Below are 25340 nucleotides of genomic sequence, written 5' to 3' on the forward strand. Positions count from 1 at the left end.
ATAATAAAAGGTAGAAACATTTCATTTTACTTGCACTTAACAGTTCATTTAAAAACAAAATGTATTTTTAGAGTGAAATGCATTACATTTTAATGTTTCTTACAGTATAGAGGGGAAAAAAAGGTGAAATACATTGAAATAATCACTTCAGTAAAAACAAAAATCTTTTACAGGTATTATTTAACATTTGAAAATTACGGTTGTTGCATATAAATTTAGATTTTTTTTTTTTTTTTTTTTTACAAAACATTAAAAAAATATATTAAATTCAGTTCTTTTAATGATGGACCCCTGGAACCTGTTAAATCAGACAGGGCATGTTCTGTTGTTCTATTGGATCTGTTGATGTGCTGGCATCACAGCGGCGCTTGAAAAGCAGGCAGATTGCAATGATCACTGTTGCTACCCCTACTACCACTGTCAAGACAACCCACAAAACAATGCGATGCCTGTCCGGATAACCTGTGGATTAGAAAAAAACAAAATGAGAATCAACAGCTGAATTCAGTGACTGTTTTAAACACACATTCCTATTCTGCCCAGCATCAGGAATCAGGAATGCTTCTTCAAACCAACGCTTCTGTACAGTGATTGAGAAAAGCAGAAAGTCAATGTGTCTATAAAGAGATGCTGGGGGACAGGTGGGGTTAAGTGCCCTGTAATTACAATAATCCAGTCCCCTTTCTGTTGTGTGGGATAGCTTCATTTTAAAAAGCCCACAAGCGAAAAACAGACATCAAAAACTTTTACAGCAAGTCACGTCTCCATTACAAATGGAGTTAGTGGCTCAGGTTTGAAGTGATGAGCCAGTCAAGGGCAGCAGTGTGGAGTAGTGGTTAGGGCTCTGGACTCTTGACCGGAGGATCGTGGGTTCAATTCCAGGTGGGGGACACTGCTGCTGTACCCTTGAGCAAGGTACTTTACCTAGATTGCTCCAGTAAAAACCCAACTGTATAAATGGGTAATTGTATGTAAAAATAATGTGATATCTTGTAACAATTGTAAGTCGCCCTGGATAAGGGCATCTGCTAAGAAATAAATAAATAATAATAATAATAATAATAATGTCCTATTCTTACCCTTCTTTGTTAAGGTGATCGTCTTCTTGAGGGTTTGGTTCAGTCGGCTGTGGGTAAGAACACAGGTATAATTAGCATCCCTGAATACTAAAATCTGACTTGTGATTTCCACCAGCCCATCCCTGTCCAGCGATTGGCTAGTCCTGCTGCTCTCTGTGATGTCACATCCTGTCTCATTCAGCCACTGCACTGAAGCGCTGGGGTATCCTGTGGAGATGCAGCTCAGGAGAGCCTTGTCTGGACTGTCCGGACTGTCAGTAACAACCAGCTGAGGCTTGCTGAATTCAGCTGGGAACAGAAACGACAACAGCATTTTAAAATCATGTTTTCCAAATCAACGGAAATGAGCCAGTGGCTAAATCGATTACTGTATGATAAATAAATAAATAACCTCAGCACTCCAAAGTGACTTTGCTGTAAATGTCATGTCTAGTCATTCTCTATATTAAAAAACCCAAGTGGCAGGCAGTGTGAATGCATTGCAGAACTAGAGTGTTGCAGCTCTCTCAGTGCTGCATACCAGTAAGATGACACTCACCTGCCACTATGAGCCGCACGTCTCCCCAGGTGCTCTCCCCTTGGTTGGTGACAGCGCAGGTGTACCAGCCCTCATCCTCCCCCCGCACCTGCTTCAGTCTGAGGGAGGCGTTCCCCACACTGAGCTGCTCTGGGAACAGCTGGGTCCGATTCCTGTAGGTTTCATTCTGCAGAGCCAGCTGGTCTTGACCGTAATAGTAATCGTGGACGACATGATCATCAGGAGGGCGTTGCCAGGTAATCACCGCTTTCCTGAGATCAACCCCCACTTTACAGGAGAAAGAGCAGCTGAGAGTGACATCGCTGCTGGGAGGTGATGTCACTGGAGACCGGGGCACTGTAACGGCATCATAAGCTGGTGGGAGAAACAATGCAAGCCTCTCATTACACAGCAATTCCGGCCAGGCTAAACCAAGAAGTGTTCTGCACCCCTGTGGCTTGAATAAAGCTCTCAGAAACATGTCTAATCTCCAAGTACACCTGGTACACCAGAGTGTAACGATTAACCTGCCCCCCTGCAACACCGACCTTGTGGATTTTTTTGGTATCAACAGATTTTTCCACAGGTATAACATGATGTGAGCATTGGAAGTGCTTTTTAAAAATAGATTTTCAGTAACTTACTCTGGATCAATAGCAGAATGTACATAAAAGATGTCAGTTTCTTCATAGTCTGGAGGCAGGACTGGAGTCAGGACCTGAAATGAAATAAACATTTTTGTTTAAATCAACATGGAGGTGGTTAGTAAATGGTGCGAAAACAAAACCACCATTATAATATCATTAAAAAGTTTAACATAATGGGTACATCTTTCCTATACAGTAATAACATGCAAGATCTACGAAGTGATACATAGAGAAGATGTATTGGTTTGTTAGCGATATTTACTTTAATATAAAGAGTTTGGGTTTCCAATGAAATCAATGTCAGACCTTTCAGGTTTTGAGCTGCACTATTTTCTGTGTCATTTCAGGAGCACTGTGCTAATGCAGTTTTATGTCTGGAAACACGCTAGAGATCAAGATTTCCTATTTTAATATCAAACCAATTCATTGTGTTCGTTACATCAGGCGACACTTGCATTAAAATCACAGAGATGAAACAAGATCAGTATCATACACCCGGTCCCCGCTGTAAATTCAAAATTAGAAACTAAACTACGATCAGAAAGTTGGTCGCCTTTATCAACCGCAAGTCCTGTATAATCGTGAATACGAATGAGCAATGAAACGTTTGATCAGTATTCTATTCTCTCCTGGTTTTGTTTTGCCTCGGCCTTCCCAGATTATCACAGGTGGAGGCAGCAGCACGCGACTCTGTTTCAATCCAGTTAGAACACTTCCTTCTAGGATCATGTTTAGTTAACAATACATCGATTTCGTACCAATAATTAGTTTTGAAGAAAACCAAATGCAAATGAGTTAATTTACAAATTGTAGAAATGGTGATTACAGTAATAAATTACACGGGTATTAATTAGTCAAATGTCTAGTTCTTTATATTAGCATTTTGATTTTAAAACAATGTAACAAGTTCGGTCAATCTGACGTAGCTCTCTCTCTCCTTCCTTCTCTGTTTTTTTTATTCCCTATTGTGGAATTTATGTATTTATTTGTTTACATTCAAAATAAAAAGGCCCGAAAAGAAATGGCGCAATCTCTCTCTGGCACACCTGTCGCTTGTCTGTGCCAGTATATTTGAATAAAGACCACTTGTCACACAAAAACGATCTCATGTTTGAAAAGAACAATTTCGTTCATTAGGGCAAATACCATACAAAGAAAAAAAACGACACACGCACATTTAATACAGCTGAAAATTAAAGTTAACTATGAAGGATGCTTTCACTAAAACTTACTTACTTTCTCTCTCTCTCTCTCTCTCTCTCTCTCTCTCTGTATTTATGTATTTTTCCAGCTGAAGGACTTGAATATAATTGATTTTTTGCATCAATTATTCACGTTTGTGAACCTGCATTAACTTTTTCTTTTTGATTTTCCACCTTTTGCTTCACAACAGTTTTCCTTTTGCAAATGATTATATATCACCTGTAGCCTTTTTTAATCACTCTTTTTTTGTATGATTCATATTTTTGCACTCAAACAATAGAGACCCCGCGTGGTCTGAAGGACGTGTCTATTGTTCTGCAGTTGCATGTTCTCCCAATCCGTGGTGACGCTGGTGTATCTGCAGTGCGGTTTAACCCTTTTCTTAGTGAAAAGCGAACACATGCACGGATCTTACTTGTTGAGAGTTCAGTGTACAGGATTGCAGGACACACAGCCCCCTCCTCTTCTGCTCTGAAGCGTATTAATAGAGGCTCTCAGGGTACCGCGTGCCCAGGTGGATTCAGCGGGCGTGTCTCAGCTGCTCTTTAGTGCTAATTTTCTGGGCGGTGGCATACATAACTACCCTTAACATATACATAATGACACAGTTCAAAAAACAACGACAAGGGTAGCAGTGTGGAGTAGTGGTTAAGTCTCTGGCCTCTTGACCTGGAGGGTCGTGGGTTAAATCCCAGGTGGAGGACACTGCTGCTGCTGTACCCTTGAGCAAGGTACTTTACCTAGATTGCTCCAGTAAAAACCCAACTGTATAAATGGGTAATTGTATGTTAAAATAATGTGATATCTTGTAATAATTGTAAGTCGCCCTGGATAAGGGCGTCTGCTAAGAAATATAAAATAATAATCGTGTTTAGTTTTGGAAGGGGAAAAAAAACAAGGTCAGGTGTTCTAGTAATTTCCACAAAGTTTATTTTGGAAAATGTCTTCACTGAATCAGCACAATGTTATTATTATGTGATAACATTCATATTCATATATATATATATATATATATATATATATATATATATATATATATATATATATATATATATATTTCAATTCACTGCACCGCTTATCACTTTCAATGCAAGCTCCACAGCATGCTGTTTAATCAGAGAGCAGACGCAATACAAGGAGAAGGTACGTTAGAAACATTAAACGATGGAGCATTAGAAACAAAACAGGCGACTATTCAAGAAAAAATAACAATGAAGATGGTGTGAAAAACCACCTGCGAGTCTAAAGCTAGAGACATTGTTAAAACGGAACTTACCGTGCTGGCTGAGAGAGGGAACGAAAGCATGGGTTTAGTCCAGTGAAGAGGCAGCGTTCTCTTTGTTGATCGGTTTTTTAACGACATATAATAATAATAATAATAATAATAATAATAATAATAATAATAATAATACTTTATTTATAGAGCACCTTTCATACCACAAGGTTCAAGGCGCTGCACAAAAAACAAAAAAGAAGGTAACAGAACACAAAGATTAAAATCAAAGCTAATAAAACGGCATAAATTGATGAATAAGTTAAACAGTTACAGTTAAAAAAAAAAAAAAAAAAAAAAAAACATCATATATCGCAAAAAGAGATGACACAATTTAAAACAACTAAAAACAACAATAAATAAAATCAAAAAGCTAAATTATAAAAATAGGTCTTAAGCCTAGATTTAAAAGTAGCTACTGTAGGTGAACCTCTGACATGGTCGGGGAGAGAGTTCCACAGCTGCGGAGCACGAACACAAAAAGCAACCTCTCCTTTCCTCCTGAGCCTCACCCTCGGAATACAGAGGAGGCCACTATTAGTCAACCTCAATGCACGCCGAGGCTGATAAAGAGACAGCAACTCTGAGAGGTAATCTGGTGCCATTCCATTTAGTGCTTTAAATGTAAGCAATAGAATTTTAAAATCAATTCGATATTTCACTGGAAGCCAGTGCAGAGAAGCAAGTACAGGAGTTATATGTGCTCTCCTTTTGGTTTTGGCAAGGACCCTTGCAGCTGCATTTTGCACAAGCTGCAGCCTTAATAAAGCTTGGCTAGTAAGTCCAGAAAAAAAGAGCATTACAGTAGTGCAGTCTACATGAAATAAAAGCATGGATTACTTTTTCAGCATCAGATAAAAAGACAGAAATGATCTAATTTTGGCAATGTTTCTTAGATGATAAAAACATACTTTTGTAATCATTTTAATATGCGACTCGAAACTTAAAGTAGAATAAAAAATAACACCCAAATTTCTCACTTCAGACTTCAAATTAGGAGTTAAGTCCCCCAAATGTATTTGATAAATCAATTTGTTGCTGAGAGCCTACTATCAACACTTCTGTCTTATCAGAGTTTAATTGCAGAAAATTTAAGGACATCCAAGTTTTGATGTCAGTGATACACTTTCACAGAGATGTATAACTGTGTATCATCAGCATAGCAGTGGAAATTTACAGCATGTTTATGAATAATCTGGCCTAGAGGTAACATGTATAAAGAGAATAATATTGGATTAAGAATCGAACCCTGAGGGACACCACAGGTAATATTTGCTAAACCCGACACAGACTCCCCCAGTGAAACAAAGAACTGTCTGTTTGTAAGGTAGGATCTAAACCAGTTTAGTACTTTACCATCTAGGCCCACCCATCCCTTAAGACGATCAATTAAGATGGAATGATCCACAGTATCAAACGTAGCACTAAGGTCCAAAAGAACAAGAATGGATATAGCATTTGAATCTGCACTCATTAATAAGTCATTTGTTACTCTTACCAGGGCAGTTTCTGTACTGTGATTTGAACGAAACCCAGACTGAAACTTTTCAAACATATTATTAGTAATCAGGAAGCCATTAAGTTGTTTAAGCACTACCTTTTCAAGAACTTTTGCTAGAAAAGGGAGATTTGAAATGGGTCTGAAGTTACTCAGAAGTGAACTGTCTAAGTTGGGTTTTTTAAGTAGGGGCTTAACCAGGGCAATTTTGAAAGAAGCCGGAACTATTCAATTTTCCAGCAAACTATTCATAATGGCAAGAATATCATTACACAAGTAACTAAGGACATCCTTCAGAAACCTTGTTGGAATGGGATCTAACATACAAGCTGTGGATTTCATGTGCATGACAATCATGTTTAGTTCCTGTGCAGTAATACAAGAAAATGATTCCATCACTGTTTTCCCCAGTCTATCTGAAATAATTAAATTAGAACCATAAAATGGAATTTGTTCCCTAATAGCCTTTATTTTATTTTCAAAGTAGTTGAGAAATTCTTCACACTTGGACGAGGACACTTCTATGTTGCAGATGGGTGAGAATGAAGGATTTATCAATTTATCTATTGTTGAGAAAAGCACCCTGGAGTTATTTTTATTTTCCTCAATCAATTTGGAGAAATATGCACATCTTGCAGATCTTATAGCTTCATTGTACCTCGATAAATAATCTTTCATAATATCAAAATATCTAGTCCAATTGGCTGGCTTGCAGAGACCACACACATTTTGTGGTGAAACCAAGTTCAATCACGACATGAAGATCTATCCTCAGAGTTTGTAAAGTTTGTAAAACAGCCACAAGGATTCATTTCTAAACTGTCATTGCTTTCTGACTTCTATATATCGAAACACACAATTCAATAGTAGCACGTTGATCTGAAAACATTTTATATTTTGTAAACATTGGCATTTCAAAAAGATCAGATTGCTATTGTAAATCCCTTTGATCATTACTATGATCAACACTTCAAACGAATTGAGTTTTGAAAACCTTTTTTTAGTAAATGTCATGCTACTGCGGGGAGGCTGTGCATTTGATCAATCACACATTACTTCTGCCCTCATTATTCAATTTTAGTGTCTTGGGGGATACGAGTAATACGGACTTCCCAGTAATACGCTTCTGCGAAAACTGCGTTTTTTTAATGTACCATTTGTTATATAGCTTTTATAAAAAATAAATTATTGTATGCGTAGGTCTCTCTAAACAAAATCTCCTAAATCCATTTTATTTAGCACAATTTAAATAAATCCATCTTTCGAATGTTCTTCAGAAACCAGAGGCAGTCAACACACGCCTCCCACAGACCAATTAAATAAACCCACCGCACTTTATAAATGAGCCTCTATTTCTAACAGCCATTCATCCACACACATTAAAACATACAGAACAATTGCATATTAGTGAAGATTTCTACATAAAGGTCGTCATGCTTTCATATATTTTTACTTTCAAATTAAATATATTGTAACGACGCTGACAATTTGTTGCAGGACTTGTTGTCTGTTCAGTTTGTCTCGTCTGTCTTTTATATATGTTACATATATTATAAGGGGAACGGGACGGGTCATGTCGTTAGTGAATGGGGAGAAGGTGTGTTGTTGTTGTTTATGGGGGTTGCAGAGCGTCTGAGAATTCAACACCGTCTCCCTGAGTTTGGGTTGCCACCTGTCCAGGTTTGACCGGACAGTCCGGGAATTGGCATCTGTGTCCGCGTGGCAGGGATTAACAAGCCTGGACTCCCTGATGTCTGGTTTTTAAGTTAAACGCATAAGAAACACCAACCTTCCTATAACATTTTCTTTGACATACAAATCCTGGGAGACAGTCAGCATGGTTTTAGGAAAGGGAGCTCGTGTCGAACTAACCTGCTTGACTTTTTTGAGGATGCAACATCGACAATGGGTAACTGCAAAGCATATGACATGGTTTATTTAGATTTCCAGAAAGCTTTTGACAAAGTCCCGCATAAAAGATTAATTCTCAAACTGAACGCAGTAGGGATTCAAGGAAATGCATGCACATGGATTAGGGAGTGGTTAACATGTAGGAAACAGAAAGTACTGATTAGAGGAGAAACCTCAAAATAGAGCGAGATAACTAGTGGTGTCCCTCAGGGATCAGTATTAGGTCCTCTGCTATTCCTAATCTACATTAATGATTTAGATTCTGGTATAGTAAGCAAACTTATTAAATTTGCAGACGACACAAAAATAGGAGGAGTGGCAACACTGTTGAAGCAGCAAAGGTCATTCAAAATGATCTAGACAGCAGTCAGAACTGGGCAGACACATGGCAAATGACATTTAATAGAGAAAAGTGTAAGGTACTGCACACAGGCAATAAAAATGTGCATTATAAATATCATATGGGAGATACTGAAATTACTGAAATTGAAGAAAGAATCTATGAGTTTATGTTGACTCAGAAATGTCTTCATCTAGACAATGTGGGGAAGCTATAAAAAAGGCCAACAAGATGCTAGGATATATTGTGAGAAGTGTTGAATTTAAATCAAGGGAAGTAATGTTAAAACTTTACAACGCATTAGTAAGACCTCACCTAGAATATTGTGTTCAGTTCTGGTCACCTCGTTACAAAAAGGATATTGCTGCTCTAGAAAGAGTGCAAAGAAGAGCAACCAGAATTATCCCGGGTTTAAAAGCCATGTCGTATGCAGACAGGTTAAAAGAATTGAATCTACTCAGTCTTGAACAAAGACGACTACGCGGTGATCTGATTCAAACATTCAAAATCCTAAAAGGTATAGACAATGTCGACCCAGGGGACTTTTTTGACCTGAAAAAAGAAACAAGGACCAGGGGTCACAAATGGAGATTAGATAAAGGGGCATTCAAAACAGAAAATAGGAGGCACTTTTTTACACAGAGAATTGTGAGGGTCTGGAACCAACTCCCCAGTAATGTTGTTGAAGCTGACACCCTGGGATCCTTCAAGAAGCTGCTTGATGAGATTCTGGGATCAGTAAGCTACTAACAACCAAATGAGCAAGATGGGCTGAATGGTGCCTCCTCTCGTTTGTAAACTTCCTTATGTTCTTATGTTCTTAATTGCTTAAACGATTTCCACGATCTTATTTAGAAAAATGTACTTTTTAGTACTGAGTATTTTTCTTGTACCTTCCGTCACAGGAATTAGAAAGATATAATTTATGATGTGTCAGAATATTATTATTTATTTCTTAGCAGACGCCCTTATCCAGGGCGACTTACAATTGTTAGAAGATATCACATTATTTTTTCATACAATTCCCCATTTATACAGTTGGGTTTTTACTGGAGCAATCTAGGTAAAGTACCTTGCTCAAGGGTACAGCAGCAGTGTCACCCCACCTGGGATTGAATTATATTCATTTCTAAACTATCGTTGCTTTCCCACATATGAACATCGAAACAGACAATTCAATAAAGCACGCTGATCTGAAAAAAACGTTTTATATTTTCAGATCCTACAGTTGCTATAAAGTCACCTTAATCATTACAATTGACCGAGTAACTGTAGACAACTTTCCGAAATGTCTCTCAGTTGTGAAAACCTTTTTAATTCTTGTATGCCTATTGGTCTGTTCATATATTATAGAGCAACGATCATTTAGACTTGGCTACTTCAAAAAAGATGCCCGTAGCAGTCTACGCGTGTGCTGTGCATTATTCACCAGTAAACATCAAAATATAGAAATACACTTTTTCAAACATGAATATGAATTCAGTTACATCAACGGATTCTATTGCCGACACATTCTTGACATGCATTACATTTATATATATATATATATATATATATATATATATATATATATATATATATATATATATATATATAATTATTATTATTATTATTATTTATTTCTTAGCAGACACACACATTCCCATCTGCTTTCTCTATGCGCACCGTAAGGAATGTAAGCAACACAGTTTAAACACATGTAATAAAAGAAAGAAGCTTTTTCACCAAATCTGTAACCCCGCCTGACTATTCTCGAAAACGCTCCAGAGGTATGACACAGGACCGGTTTTTGGGATGGAACCGCATAACAGTCTCGCGTTTTGATTGTTCCATGTCTGTCACATGAATATGTCGTCACACGAGTGGAAAAGCTTGCAGGCATTATTAACATTGTAACACTATGTAACACAATTTTTGTTCCTGGGTAGTAAGTGTTATTTCCTAATTGCTTATGCCTCAAAAGTATAGAAAATGGCTATTATTCCCCACAAACTTTGCTTTTGTGACCAGGACAGTGATATTTTGAAATTTACCTATTTCCAATGAGAAAACGGGCGAATTTGTGTCTTTTCGTTCACATAAAGTCAGAAAAAAACAACATATGAATCCAAATTAACATGTATTTATACTAAAGTAATACAAAAATGACTACAAAAGATTTAGAAGTGAGTAGTTGTTCGAGATTTACGATTATACTGTAAATCACTTTCACGAATCAGCCCCCAAATGTAGTCTCCCATCATGTTCTCGTTATACTGTCCTTGGTAGCGGCGTTCAAAGTCCAGTATATCCTGGTGGAAGCGCTCGCCTTGCTCCTCCGAGTACGCTCCCATGTTCTCCTTGAATTTATCAAGATGAGCATCAAGGATATGGACTTTGAGGGACATCCTACAGCCCATTGTGCCGTAGTTCTTCACCAGAGTCTCAACCAGCTCCACATAGTTTTCGGCCTTGTGATTGCCCAGGAAGCCCCGAACCACTGCGACAAAGCTGTTCCAAGCCGCTTTCTCCTTACTAGTGAGCTTCTTGGGGAATTCATTGCACTCCAGGATCTTCTTTATCTGTGGTCCGACGAAGACACCGGCTTTGACCTTTGCCTCAGACAGCTTAGGGAAGAAGTCTTGAAGGTACTTGAAGGCTGCCGACTCCTTATCTAGAGCTCTGACTAATTGTTTCATAAGGCCCAATTTGATGTGCAGTGGTGGCATCAGCACCTTCCGGGGGTCCACCAGTGGCTCCCACTTGACGTTGTTCCTCCCCACAGAGAACTCGGTCCGCTGTGGCCAGTCCCGCCTGTGGTAGTGCGCCTTGGTGTCCTGCTGTCCCAAAGGCAAAGATAGCAGGGAAACTTGGTAAAACCGCCTTGGAGACCCATCAGGAATGCCACCATTTTGAAGTCTCCTATGACCTCCCAGCCGTACTCATCATACTTCAAGGCGTCCAGCAAGGTCTTGATGCTGTTGTAATCCTCTTTGAGGTGCACCGAGTGAGCCAGGGGAAGAGACGGGTAATTGTTACCATTATGGAGCAGCACGGCTTTGAGGCTCCTGGATGAGCTGTCAATGAAGAGGCGCCACTCATTCTGGTTACAGGCGATTCCGATTGCCTCGAACAGACTGGTCACATTGTGGCAGAAGCAGAGCCCATCTTGACGGGTGAAGCAGCTGGAAAAAGGTTGGTGACGCTTCCTCTGATCTGCGACTTGCACACTTTCATCCAACAAGTTCCACTGCTTGAGCCTAGACGTCAAAAGCTCGGCATTGGACTTGGTGAGACCAAGATCTCTAATCAAGTCGTTGAGGTCTGGTTGGGGTAGTATGGGTTTCTCTCCTCAGCTCCACCTCTGAAATTGTCATCTGGATCTACAACGTCTTCCTCGCTCTCTGACTTGCTGCTCTCTTCTAAAGACGGCTGCTCTCTCTCCGGAGGAGTGGGTACGGGGAGCTCATGGCAGTGTGGCACCGGGGCGATGGATGAAGGAAGGTCCGGATACGTGATAGCAGGTGCATTCTTGCCAGTCCGACGTTTGGAAGGGTCCACCATGCAGAAGTAGCAGTTGCTTGAGTGGTCAGTGGGTTCCTGCCAAATTCTTGGGATAGTGAACTTCATGGCTCTCTTTTCCCCTCTGTACCATCCTACAAAAATACATTTATTTCACCCATGACTAATGTGTAAGAGATTCTCGCAACATTTTTCATATATGATATAGTTTTTCAATAACATTGAAAATTGTAAAACATTTTAAAATGAAAAACTTTTATAACATAAAATTCCAAGCAACAATTGTCCATCTTACCTTCCAGAGTTTTCTTGCAGTGCTCGCAGGTGAAATGAGGTGCCCAGGGTTTGTCTTGATCCCCGACAGGCATGCCGAAATATGCCTTGTAGGCCTCACACATCTTAGCAGATGCTTCCACGGAGTACTTTTTCGCTCTTGTCTTGATAAATTGGCCGCAGACATAGCAAAATGCGTCTGCCGGATGCTTGCAGCCTCTTGATGCCATCTCAGAAAAATGCAGATATGTATCCACTTAGGCAGCAGTGTGGAGTAGTGGTTAGGGCTCTGGACTCTTGACCAGAGGGTCATGGGTTCAATCCCTGGTAGGGGACACTGCTGCTGTACCCCTGAGCAAGGTACTTTACCTAGATTGCTCCAGTAAAAACCCAACTGTATAAATGGGTAATTGTATGTAAAAAATAATGTGATATCTTGTAACAATTGTAAGTCGCCCTGGATAAGGGCGTCTGCTAAGAAATAAATAAATAATAATAATAGGCAGCTGGAACTAAACTGAACTGGTGGGCTTAAGGCCCCTGTATTTATACTACTATTTATATTACTGGAAAGTTCTAGAAGTTACTCCAAGTTTACTCAGCACTGAATCTATCTGGAATGTTTGGAAAATAGGTAAATTTCAAAATATCACTGTCCTGGTCACAAAAGCAAAGTTTGTGGGGAATAATAGCCATTTTCTATACTTTTGAGGCATAAGCAATTAGGAAATAACACTTACTACCCAGGAACAAAAAAAAAAAAAAAAAAAGTGTTACACGGTGTAATCAGAGAGAGAGAGAGTGATCTGCTTTCCACAACCTTACCATTAAAATATAATGTGGTATTACGCTGTACTGATATAACAAACTATGGGTGATTACTTTATATTAATTATCATGTTATGCACGAATGTAAGAATTGGCTTTCTGTGGTGGTGTACTTTTTTCTTTCAAGTAGCATATATCTGTAACCGTTTTTGCGATATATTTTAATATAAAATGTATACACTATTGCAGTTTTGGTAGAGGATACATTAGTTTACCTCTTATGTAATGATAGTTGTACATATAGACTGCCCCTGCTTTCGTTTACGTCGCAAATTATGGGCCGCTTTGCATTTCCGAATTCAGCCCAGTTTTGGGGACTCGGCTGATAGCCGAGTTTCTAAGTCATCCATGCACAGTTTACCATAAACTGGATCGTGAATTCATTTGAGAGTAACCCTTAGTACATGAATTAAAGTTTTTTACTCTCCCCAGAAATCTTTTTTTTTTTTTTTATGAAAAAACAAATAAAATGTAAATGTTAAAAAAAACGTATTTCTTATTACATGAAGAAACTACATTGCACTGAAATAGATACATGAAAATTAATTAAAGCAGTCGTTTTCCTTTATTAAAGGCTAATATTAAAACACATTTTTGGGAAGGAACATGGTATTCCGAAAAAAGGACATCTCATTTTATTATGTAACGTCCATCAATATATTGTAGTGTTTCAGGTTCGTTTTGGACAGAAATGAGACTGCAACTGTGAGTAGATGAAGGCCGTTTATTTTGACAATAATTAAATAATCATAAAATAAAATCATAAAGTGAGGGCAAGGAGACTGGGAGTCGACAGTGAAAATAAATGATTGTAGTAATTTTTCTTTTACCCTACCCTTCCCAGTCTTTTCCCCTCCCCTCTTGCGCAAAACCTGCACTCCAATTCCCCTCCACACACGTGTACCACCATGCAACCCCTGCACGCACACACCACCATGCAACCCCTGCACGCACACACCACCATGCAACCCCTGCACGCACACACCACCATGCAACCCCTACAGGCACACACCACCATGCAACCCCTACAGGCACACACCACCTTGCAACCCCTACAGGCACACACCACCATGCAACCCCTACAGGCACACACCACCATGCAACCCCTACAGGCACACACCACCATGCAACCCCGGCACACACACACCACCTTGCAACCCCTACAGGCACACACCACCATGCAACCCCGGCACGCACACACCACCTTGCAACCCCTACAGGCACACACCACCATGCAACCCCTACAGGCACACACCACCATGCAACCCCTACAGGCACACACCACCTTGCAACCCCTACAGGCACACACCACCATGCAACCCCGGCACACACACACCACCTTGCAACCCCTACAGGCACACACCACCTTGCAACCCCTACAGGCACACACCACCATGCAACCCCGGCACACACACACCACCTTGCAACCCCTACAGGCACACACCACCATGCAACCCCGGCACACACACACCACCTTGCAACCCCTACAGGCACACACCACCATGCAACCCCTACATGCACACACCACCATGCAACCCCTACAGGCACACACCACCATGCAACCCCTACATGCACACACCACCATGCAACCCCTACAGGCACACACCACCATGCAACCCCTGCACGCATACACCCACCGTAGCAATTCTTTGCAAAATAATATTTTCGGGTATTCAGCACCATTCATGTCTATGGCAGTGTTAAAAAACACATTTTCAGTCATATCTCTCGAACCAGAGCACCTATAACAGGAGGCTGTGTGGTCCAGTGGTTAAAGAAAAGGGCGTGTAACCAGGAGGTCCCCGGTTCAAATCCCACCTCAGCTACTGACTCATTGTGTGACCCTGAGTAAGTCACTTAACCTTCTTGTGCTCCGTCTTTCAGGCGAGACGTAATTGTAAGTGACTCTGCAGCTGATGCATAGTTCACACACCCGAGTCTCTGTAAGTCGCCTTGGATAAAGGCGTCTGCTAAATAAACAAATAATAATAATAATAATAATAATAATAATAACATAACCACCGTTCGAAGGGTTCTAGACCAGCCTGAATGTAATATGCCCAGTTTCGCAGCAATTCTTTGCAAAAAATATTTTCAGGGCGTTCAGGGTGTTCAGCCTCATTCATGTCTATAGCAGGGTTGAAAAACACATTTCAGGCATATCTCTCGAACCCGAGCACATAGAACCACCACTCGAAGTGATATAGACTCAGGGGAGCAGCCTAAACCACCCCCTAAACGGTGTGGTGGTTCACCCAAAAACTGATGTCATGACAAAAAAAAATTCACTTTGCCAAGCCGTCCAGGCATCTGAACCATGAAAATGGTGACTCCTTGTGCATGGGGCCCCACCACAAAAAAACAATCAAGTTCCTAACCCCCAAAGAACCCGAGATATGCCCTGTCAAAAATGTCTAAAAACGACCCTTTTTTGGGGTCATACAGTGCCTTGCGAAAGTATTCGGCCCCCTTGAACTTTGCGACCTTTTGCCACATTTCAGGCTTCAAACATAAAGATATGAAACTGTAATTTTTTGTGAAGAATCAACAACAAGTGGGACACAATCATGAAGTGGAACGAAATTTATTGGATATTTCAAACTTTTTTAACAAATAAAAAACTGAAAAATTGGGCGTGCAAAATTATTCAGCCCCTTTACTTTCAGTGCAGCAAACTCTCTCCAGAAGTTCAGTGAGGATCTCTGAATGATCCAATGTTGACCTAAATGACTAATGATGATAAATAGAATCCACCTGTGTGTAATCAAGTCTCCGTATAAATGCACCTGCACTGTGATAGTCTCAGAGGTCCGTTTAAAGCGCAGAGAGCATCATGAAGAACAAGGAACACACCAGGCAGGTCCGAGATACTGTTGTGGAGAAGTTTAAAGCCGGATTTGGATACAAAAAGATTTCCCAAGCTTTAAACATCCCAAGGAGCACTGTGCAAGCGATAATATTGAAATGGAAGGAGTATCAGACCACTGCAAATCTACCAAGACCTGGCCGTCCCTCTAAACTTTCAGCTCATACAAGGAGAAGACTGATCAGAGATGCAGCCAAGAGGCCCATGATCACTCTGGATGAATTGCAGAGATCTACAGCTGAGGTGGGAGACTCTGTCCATAGGACAACAATCAGTCGTATACTGCACAAATCTGGCCTTTATGGAAGAGTGGCAAGAAGAAAGCCATTTCTTAAAGATATCCATAAAAAGTGTCGTTTACAGTTTGCCACAAGCCACCTGGGAGACACACCAAACATGTGGAAGAAGGTGCTCTGGTCAGATGAAACCAAAATCGAACTTTTTGGCAACAATGCAAAACGTTATGTTTGGCGTAAAAGCAACACAGCTCATCACCCTGAACACACCATCCCCACTGTCAAACATGGTGGTGGCAGCATCATGGTTTGGGCCTGCTTTTCTTCAGCAGGGACAGGGAAGATGGTTAAAATTGATGGGAAGATGGATGGAGCTAAATACAGGACCATTCTGGAAGAAAACCTGATGGAGTCTGCAAAAGACCTGAGACTGGGACGGAGATTTGTCTTCCAACAAGACAATGATCCAAAACATAAAGCAAAATCTACAATGGAATGGTTCACAAATAAACATATCCAGGTGTTAGAATGGCCAAGTCAAAGTCCAGACCTGAATCCAATCGAGAATCTGTGGAAAGAACTGAAAACTGCTGTTCACAAATGCTCTCCATCCAACCTCACTGAGCTCGAGCTGTTTTGCAAGGAGGAATGGGCAAAAATTTCAGTCTCTCGATGTGCAAAACTGATAGAGACATACCCCAAGCGACTTACAGCTGTAATCGCAGCAAAAGGTGGCGCTACAAAGTATTAACTTAAGGGGGCTGAATAATTTTGCACACCCAATTTTTCAGTTTTTTATTTGTTAAAAAAGTTTGAAATATCCAATAAATTTCGTTCCACTTCATGATTGTGTCCCACTTGTTGTTGATTCTTCACAAAAAATTACAGTTTCATATCTTTATGTTTGAAGCCTGAAATGTGGCAAAAGGTCGCAAAGTTCAAGGGGGCCGAATACTTTCGCAAGGCACTGTATCTCCATGACCCCGGGGCCTAGAAACCGGGTTGAACTTCCTAGGGTCATGTCTGGGGGCCCTCTTTCACAGGGAGCCATCCGTTTTCAAATGCTACATTTTCAACAAATGTACACATTTTCAGCATGATGGCATGTCAAGGTTGCATTTCCAATAGCTTTTGATCTCCAGGTTGGCAAAAAAATTCTAAACTGGTGTCCTTTCTAGCTGGGGACACTTCGCTTGGAGGGATCGACAGGGGCCCCGAGGTGGACCTCCGTACTGATTTTCAAGTCTCAGGGACCCCAGGTACCTGAGATATAGCACCCTGAAAAATGTCTATGGGAAATCCCATTATAAAACCCCTTTGGGGCAACGCCCACCATCTGGCAGTGGGGTGGCGTATGAACCCGTGGCTGATGTCTTTCTTTAGCTAAGACTCTTGTGCACGCAAAGAGTGCCCTTCTGAGTTCGTTGGCCCAGGGGTCGTGGAGATAGGGGTACGATAAGAGACCACCCCCTTCCCTATGGCAAATCCCATTATAAAAGCACCATTGGGATAAGGCTCGGCCAATGGCGGTCGTGGGTCATACGAACTCGAAGGAACCCATTTTCTTTAGCTAAGACTGTTGTGCATCTAAAGAGAGTACTAGCGAGTTTGTTGGCCCAGGATTTGTGGACTCATGGGGTACAACAGGAGGACTCATGGGGTACGACAGGAGGACCCCCCCCCCCCGACCGCGATTTCCTATAGCAAAATACATACAAAAAATGTCCATTATATATAAGACCTGAAATGTGCACATTTTGTAGTGTATTTATGCAACAGAAGCACCAATTTAAGTCCATTCCAAGTGTTTTGTGATCACAGTATCAGCCTGAGTGTATCGGAGCATAGTTTTGCACCAAAAGAGAGCAGAGGCGAGAAAAAGCACTATATACCCTATTCTTTAAGATATCACTTTGCAGTGCAAATTTGAGGAACGCAACCACTTAGCAACTTGCAAATTGGTACTGCAATTTAAAGGCCTGTAGTGTCAGACTGGTAGTCCCTAACTGATTCAAGTGTTTTTGGAATGATTCCTGCAAAGACTGATTTATAAGCAAAAAGAGAGATTGACAAACAGCATTTTGCTTTATATGCAGAAACGGGCAACTACAAGAGGGTGTCAAACAAGCTGTGAATGTCCTAGGAGGCTACAGAGTACCTCTGAGTATGAATCCAGATGCTCGCAGTACCTGTTCCTAGATGTCCGAAATCACTGTATCGCTGTATAACTGTATACCCTATAAATATCACTTTTTATTGTGTATTTGAGGAACACAACCAATTACAAACTTCATTTGAATTGCTGTGCTATCAGAATATCAATGTATAACTTTGCTGGGTATTGCAGTGTATGCTGGGTATCAAAAGGCCGTCACTTTTACAAAAGGCTGTCAATTTAAAAAAGGCCGTCAAAGTTACAAAAAAATAGGTGTGCTCCTAACCCAATATTTGTCTTTTTAATTCTGTGCATCCAAATACCTGTAGTTAAAAGTTTTAAGAATTAAGCCTACTGTTTGTTGCTCTGTCCTAAACCAGCAGTTTGTCACCCAAATTTATTAAATAAACGGGGGGGGGGGGGGGTTGGTCATCAGATTATTCTCCATTTTATTGTAACTGAGGTACCGTTCAGTTGAGCGAAAATTGTAAAGGGGTACTCAAGCTGAAACCTCCAGATAGAAGGGGTACAGTTTCAAAAAAAGGTTGAAAACCCCTGACCTACAGTATAAACTATCAGGAATAGATAAGGGAAATGTTGACTAATACAATACAATAGGATTTATTGATTTATTTGAAGCTGTTGAGGGCACTGGTCTCTTAAACCCAGAAGTTCTGATAAACCCATACGCCTCACTATATATTGATGGACATTACATAAGCAAATGAGATGTCCTTTTTTTTTTTTTTTTTGGTATACCATGTTCCTAAATGTTTTCTGGGAGAGTAAAAAATACATTAACTTTGATTCATGTACTAAGGGTTACTCTTAAATGAATTACCGGTCCAGTTTATGGTAAACTGTGCATGCATGACTTAGAAACTCGGCTGTCAGCTAAGCAGAATATCTCAAAAACTGGCCTAAATTCGAAAATGCAGAATTTGGGACGTTATCTAAAAACCAGAGCGGCCCAGAATTTGGGACATTATCTGAAAAGCAAAGTGGCCCAGAATTTGCGACGTAAATGAAAACAGGGGCAGTGTATATGTAAAACTGTGATTACATTAGAGAAACTAATGTATCCTCTAACAAAACTGCAATAGTGTATACATTTTATATTAAAATATATCGATTGTAGATGTATGCTACTTGAAAGAAAAAAGTACACCACCACAGAAAGCCAATTCTTACATTTGTGCATAACATGATAATTCAATGGGTAATTGTATGTAAAAATAATGTGATATCTTGTAACAATTGTAAGTCGCCCTGGATAAGGGCGTCGGCTAAGAAATAAATAATAAAAAGGCTCTTTTACACGTTGCTTTGCAGGCAAAATAAAACGCATTTCCTCCCTCGTTGTGTGCTTGCATTAACACCCAAGTCCCGGTGATATCTAGGCCTATAGCCTCCGTTATCTTTTTTTTTTTTTTTTTTTTTTTTTTTTAGCAGACGCCTTTATAGGCGACTTACAGAGACTAGGGTGTGTGAACTATGCATCAGCTGCAGAGTCACTTACAACAACGTCTCACCCGAAAGACGGAGCACAAGGAGGTTAAGTGACTTGCTCAAGGTCACACAATGAGTCAGTGGCTGAGGTGGGATTTGAACCGGGGACCTCCTGGTTACAAGCCCTTTTCTTTAACCACTGGACCACACAGCCTCCTAATAGTACAACGAAAACTGCATATGAAGGGTAGATGTAACACAGGGACATTTATTAACGGTCTAATCACCGCGTTTTATATGAATACAGTATTATTATTATTATTATTATTATTATTATTATTATTATTATTATTATTAACTTAAGCTTTCATAGACTTAAAAGAACTCTTCAAATCGTTTCATGGAGACTAAACGTTATTATTTTTTGTAAACGTACCTGATAGTTTCATTACTTCACATGCTCAGAAGATGCTTGCTGGAGGTTGTGAATTCAGCGCATCTACAGTGTGCACGCATTGCATCATTACTCGTGCAAGGATTAACTTCGGTCTGGAACGCTGAGGTGCCCAACTCTCGCGTTGCTACGCCACTCCCCGTGGCTTTGAATAAACGTTTTCACAGTTGGGGTAATCCGTGTATTATCCTCCTTATCAAACAACAACACAAAGAAACATGGTTATTACATTAAAACCGCGGGGAGTACTGTCCCTAAAGATGCTGAATAATATAACTGTTCACTAAACTTTTGTATTTAAATAAACAAAACATAAAAATGCGCTCATATCTTTTTTTTTCTTCCGTTCTAAAAACTTCAGTGGGGCCAAGTGCCTCGGTCATTATCCATGGATGGCTACGGCCCTGATAATTAATATTATAATCATTGCTTACCTTCGGCTGCACAGGATTTGACCAGCATCGAAATTAAAAACAGCTTCTCAATTCAAAATTTTCGCGCGGCACAGCTTCCTGGTCCTCGCAGACAGTGGAGTCTTCTTCTTCTTCTCATTGGCGGAGTTATTGTCCAGCCCCCTAACGTAATAAAACGTCAGACGTACCCGACCAAATTCACGTGTTTCATTAGATACAGCAACACAGCTATTCTGAGAAGTTAAATACCCAGACCTCGCTACAAACAGTTTCAACGTTGTTATACATAGAGCGTGCACAATGTATAAAATGAATGGTATGTTATTTATAATAACCCTATTACAGCATTTAAACAGCACAATGAGGGCAGCAGTGTGGAGTAGTGGCTAGGGCTCTGGACTCTTGACCGGAGGGTCGTGGGTTCAATCCCAGGTGGGGGGACACTGCTGCTGTACCCTTGAGCAAGGTACTTAGGGCAGCAGTGTAGAGTAGTGGTTAGGGCTTTGGACTCCTGACCAGAGGGTTGTGGGTTCAATCCCAGGTGGGGGACACTGCTGCTGTACCGTTAAGCAAGGTACTTAGGGCAGCAGTGTAGAGTAGTGGTTAGGGCTCTGGACTCCTGACCAGAGGGTTGTGGGTTCAATCCCAGGTGGGGGACACTGCTGCTGTACCCTTGAGCAAGGTACTTTACCTAGATTACTCCAGTAAACACCCAACTGTATAAATGGGTAATTGTATGTAAAAACAATGTGATATCATGTAAGAATTGTAAACCTGGATTAGGGCGTCTGCTAAGAAATACATAACATAATAGCAATGACGGAGCGATGCCACTCTGTGCCAGGAGATGGCGCTGCTGTGTTAGTAATGCCGCTTCAGACTGTACGAGTGATTCCAAACCAGGACAGTGTATTCCGAGTGAGCGCCGGCCCAGCCCCGTGTGCTTGTATTTTACACAGAAAAAAACAATATTGCAGCTGTTCAGCAAAACAGAACATCTGTCTTTCCCCGTAGCTGAAAAGCCTGGCCTAACTTTCAACACCAATACCGAAAATAAGATTTATTTTATTTTGTAAATACGAGGTAGAGATTGCGTAACCTTTATTTTGGTCAGAGACATTATATATATATATATATATATTATAAATCAACATAGACGATGTTTATATTTGGCTTATGTGATAAAATGAAAACAAATAAATAATAATAATTGGACCTACAGCTCGGAGTTCACATTTTAAATGGATAGTGTACAGGAGGCTGTGTGGTCCAGTGGTTAAAGAAAAGGGCTTGTAACCAGGAGGTCCCCGGTTCAAATCCCACCTCAGCCACTGACACATTGTGTGACCCTGAGCAAGTCACTTCACCTCCTTGTGCTCCATCTTTCGGGTGAGATGTAGTTGTAAGTGACTCTGCAGCTGATGCATAGTTCACCCACCCTAGTCTCTGTAAGTCGCCTTGGATGAACGCGTCTGCTAAATAAACACATAGTAATAGTGTCGTGTCGGAAGGTAGTCAGAATTGTTTAAAATGATCTTAAATAATAATAAAATAATCGATTTGTAGTATTTGTAGGCTCATGGCAGTTTTTCGACTTTTTTTCCCAGCATCTGTTACATACAGACAGCTACTTTGACCACTTTACCAACAAGTAAGACAAAAAGTTACAGCAAATGAAATCTTCCTCTACTTCTCTGCTATTCAAATCTGAAATCAAAACAGAAATAACTTTTACCAATCAAGAGGTACAGCTGTCTTAGTAACCGCATCAACTTCTTTCCCACTGTTGAATTAACTGTCATAGAACTTTGAGAAATTTCAAATTCTAGCACATTCTAAGCAAGAGACAATTAGTAAACAATGTGACTTTTGACACAAATCAGCTGCTTTGACCACTTCCCCAATAAAGCAAGCCCCACAACTTTACTTGTAAAGTTACCATCTAGTTCAATTAAATAACACTGGCTTAAAACGTAAAAAGAGCACAATGTGTACAACGGTTAAAAACCAACGAAATCACCCGTCTCAACAGCACTCATTACAATACCTAATCCCTTTCTAAACACAATAAAACACACCAACGAAATCACCCGTCTCAACAGCACTCATTACAATACCTAATGCCTTTCTAAACACAATAAAACACACCAACGAAATCACCCGTCTCAACAGCGCTCATTACAATACCTAATGCCTTTCTAAACACAATAAAACACACCAACGAAATCACCCGTCTCAACAGCACTCATTACAATACCTAATGCCTTTCTAAACACAATAAAACACACCAACGAAATCACCTGTCTCAACAGCACTCATTACAATACCTAATGCCTTTCTAAACACAATAAAACACACCAACGAAATCACTCGTCTCAACAGCGCTCATTACAATACCTAATGCCTTTCTAAACACAATAAAACACACCAACGAAATCACCCGTCTCAACAGCACTCATTACAGTACCTAATGCCTTTCTAAACACAATAAAACACACCAACGAAATCACCCGTCTCAACAGCGCTCATTACAATACCTAATGCCTTTCTAAACACAATAAAACACACCAACGAAATCACCCGTCTCAACAGCGCTCATTACAATACCTAATGCCTTTCTAAACACAATAAAACACACCAACGAAATCACCCGTCTCAACAGCACTCATTACAATACCTAATGCCTTTCTAAACACAATAAAACACACCAACGAAATCACCCGTCTCAACAGCGCTCATTACAATACCTAATGCCTTTCTAAACACAATAAAACACACCAACGAAATCACCCGTCTCAACAGCACTCATTACAATACCTAATGCCTTTCTAAACACAATAAAACACACCAACAAAATCATCCGTCTCAACAGCGCTCATTACAATACCTAATGCCTTTCTAAACACAATAAAACACACCAACGAAATCACCCGTCTCAACAGCGCTCATAACAATACCTAATGCCTTTCTAAACACAATAAAACACACCAACGAAATCACCCGTCTCAACAGCGCTCATTACAATACCTAATGCCTTTCTAAACACAATAAAACACACCAACGAAATCACCCGTCTCAACAGCGCTCATAACAATACCTAATGCCTTTCTAAACACAATAAAACACACCAACGAAATCACCCGTCTCAACAGCACTCATTACAATACCTAATGCCTTTCTAAACACAATAAAACACACCAACGAAATCACCCGTCTCAACAGCGCTCATTACAATACCTGATGCCTTTCTAAACACAATAAAACACAGCAACGAAATCACCCGTCTCAACAGCGCTCATTACAATACCTAATGCCTTTCTAAACACAATAAAACACACCAACGAAATCACCTGTCTCAACAGCACTCATTACAATACCTAATGCCTTTCTAAACATAATAAAACACACCAACGAAATCACCCGTCTCAACAGCACTCATTACAATACCTAATGCCTTTCTAAACACAATAAAACACACCAACGAAATCACCCGTCTCAACAGCACTCATTACAATACCTAATGCCTTTCTAAACACAATAAAACACACCAACGAAATCACCCGTCTCAACAGCACTCATTACAATACCTAATGCCTTTCTAAACACAATAAAACACACCAACGAAATCACCCGTCTCAACAGCGCTCATTACAATACCTAATGCCTTTCTAAACACAATAAAACACACCAACGAAATCACCCGTCTCAACAGCGCTCATTACAATACCTAATGCCTTTCTAAACACAATAAAACACACCAACGAAATCACCCGTCTCAACAGCGCTCATTACAATACCTAATGCCTTTCTAAACACAATAAAACACACCAACGAAATCACCCGTCTCAACAGCGCTCATTACAATACCTAATGCCTTTCTAAACACAATAAAACACACCAACGAAATCACCCGTCTCAACAGCGCTCATTACAATACCTAATGCCTTTCTAAACATAATAAAACACACCAACGAAATCACCCGTCTCAACAGCACTCATTACAATACCTAATGCCTTTCTAAACACAATAAAACACACCAACGAAATCACCCGTCTCAACAGCGCTCATTACAATACCTAATGCCTTTCTAAACACAATAAAACACACCAACGAAATAAACCCACATCACTGATGTTGGGGTGAGGTGAAGGGCAGCCAGCTTCCTCTCATCCTGCTTCAGCACCGATTCAGCTCCTCAATCACCATCTGCGGCCGCGCTGAAGAGCTCCGTCTAGCCTGTCCAATGGGACCGGACTGCGCTTCAGCATTACCTGACTCTTAAAGGCGCACAAGACTATTAACTTACATGATATGTATTAGTCTAACATTAAACCTACATGTAATATGGGGAAGGTTTATGCGTTGCTCAAGTGAGATACTAAATGCTTTTATTTTATAGAAACCGAAAGTTACTGTAGCCTAATGTATTTGACTGTTTTTTTTTTAATTTCTGAAAATAAACGCTTTTAGAAAATCATAATAAAAATTTTAAAAAATCACCCTAGAAGTACAAAAAAAATAAAAATAGAAAAATAACTTAATCAAAGCACAAAAAAAAAAACAAAAAAAAACGGGAGCCTACCAAAATATATTTCAAATTATACCTATACAACACACGATAAAGCACAAAGCCATCGTATTAGGTTGTATGCATACCATTTAAAAAATAAATAAAAAAAAAATAAAAATCAGACAA

At 40.1% G+C, this 25340-nt stretch overlaps 2 protein-coding genes across 2 annotated transcripts in view; both read right to left on the reverse strand.

The window, feature by feature from the left end:
* The window catches only part of LOC131704993 (tetra-peptide repeat homeobox protein 1-like), a 335084-nt gene that overhangs the window by 146263 nt on the left and 163481 nt on the right, over positions 1 to 25340 (reverse strand). The gene's annotated exons all lie outside the window — the stretch shown is intronic.
* Positions 79 to 20790, reverse strand: LOC131696801 (CD276 antigen-like). The gene is made up of 6 exons (XM_059006839.1): positions 20665 to 20790; positions 20213 to 20422; positions 2241 to 2314; positions 1618 to 1971; positions 1080 to 1367; positions 79 to 462 (listed from the first exon to the last, which is right to left on the reverse strand). The coding sequence occupies exons 3-6, from the start codon at positions 2284 to 2286 to the stop codon at positions 302 to 304; spliced, it is 849 nt and encodes a 282-aa protein (XP_058862822.1). The 5' UTR covers positions 2287 to 2314; positions 20213 to 20422; positions 20665 to 20790; the 3' UTR covers positions 79 to 301.

This window comes from Acipenser ruthenus, chromosome 34 (assembly GCF_902713425.1).
Source record: "Acipenser ruthenus chromosome 34, fAciRut3.2 maternal haplotype, whole genome shotgun sequence".
NCBI lineage: Eukaryota > Metazoa > Chordata > Actinopteri > Acipenseriformes > Acipenseridae > Acipenser > Acipenser ruthenus.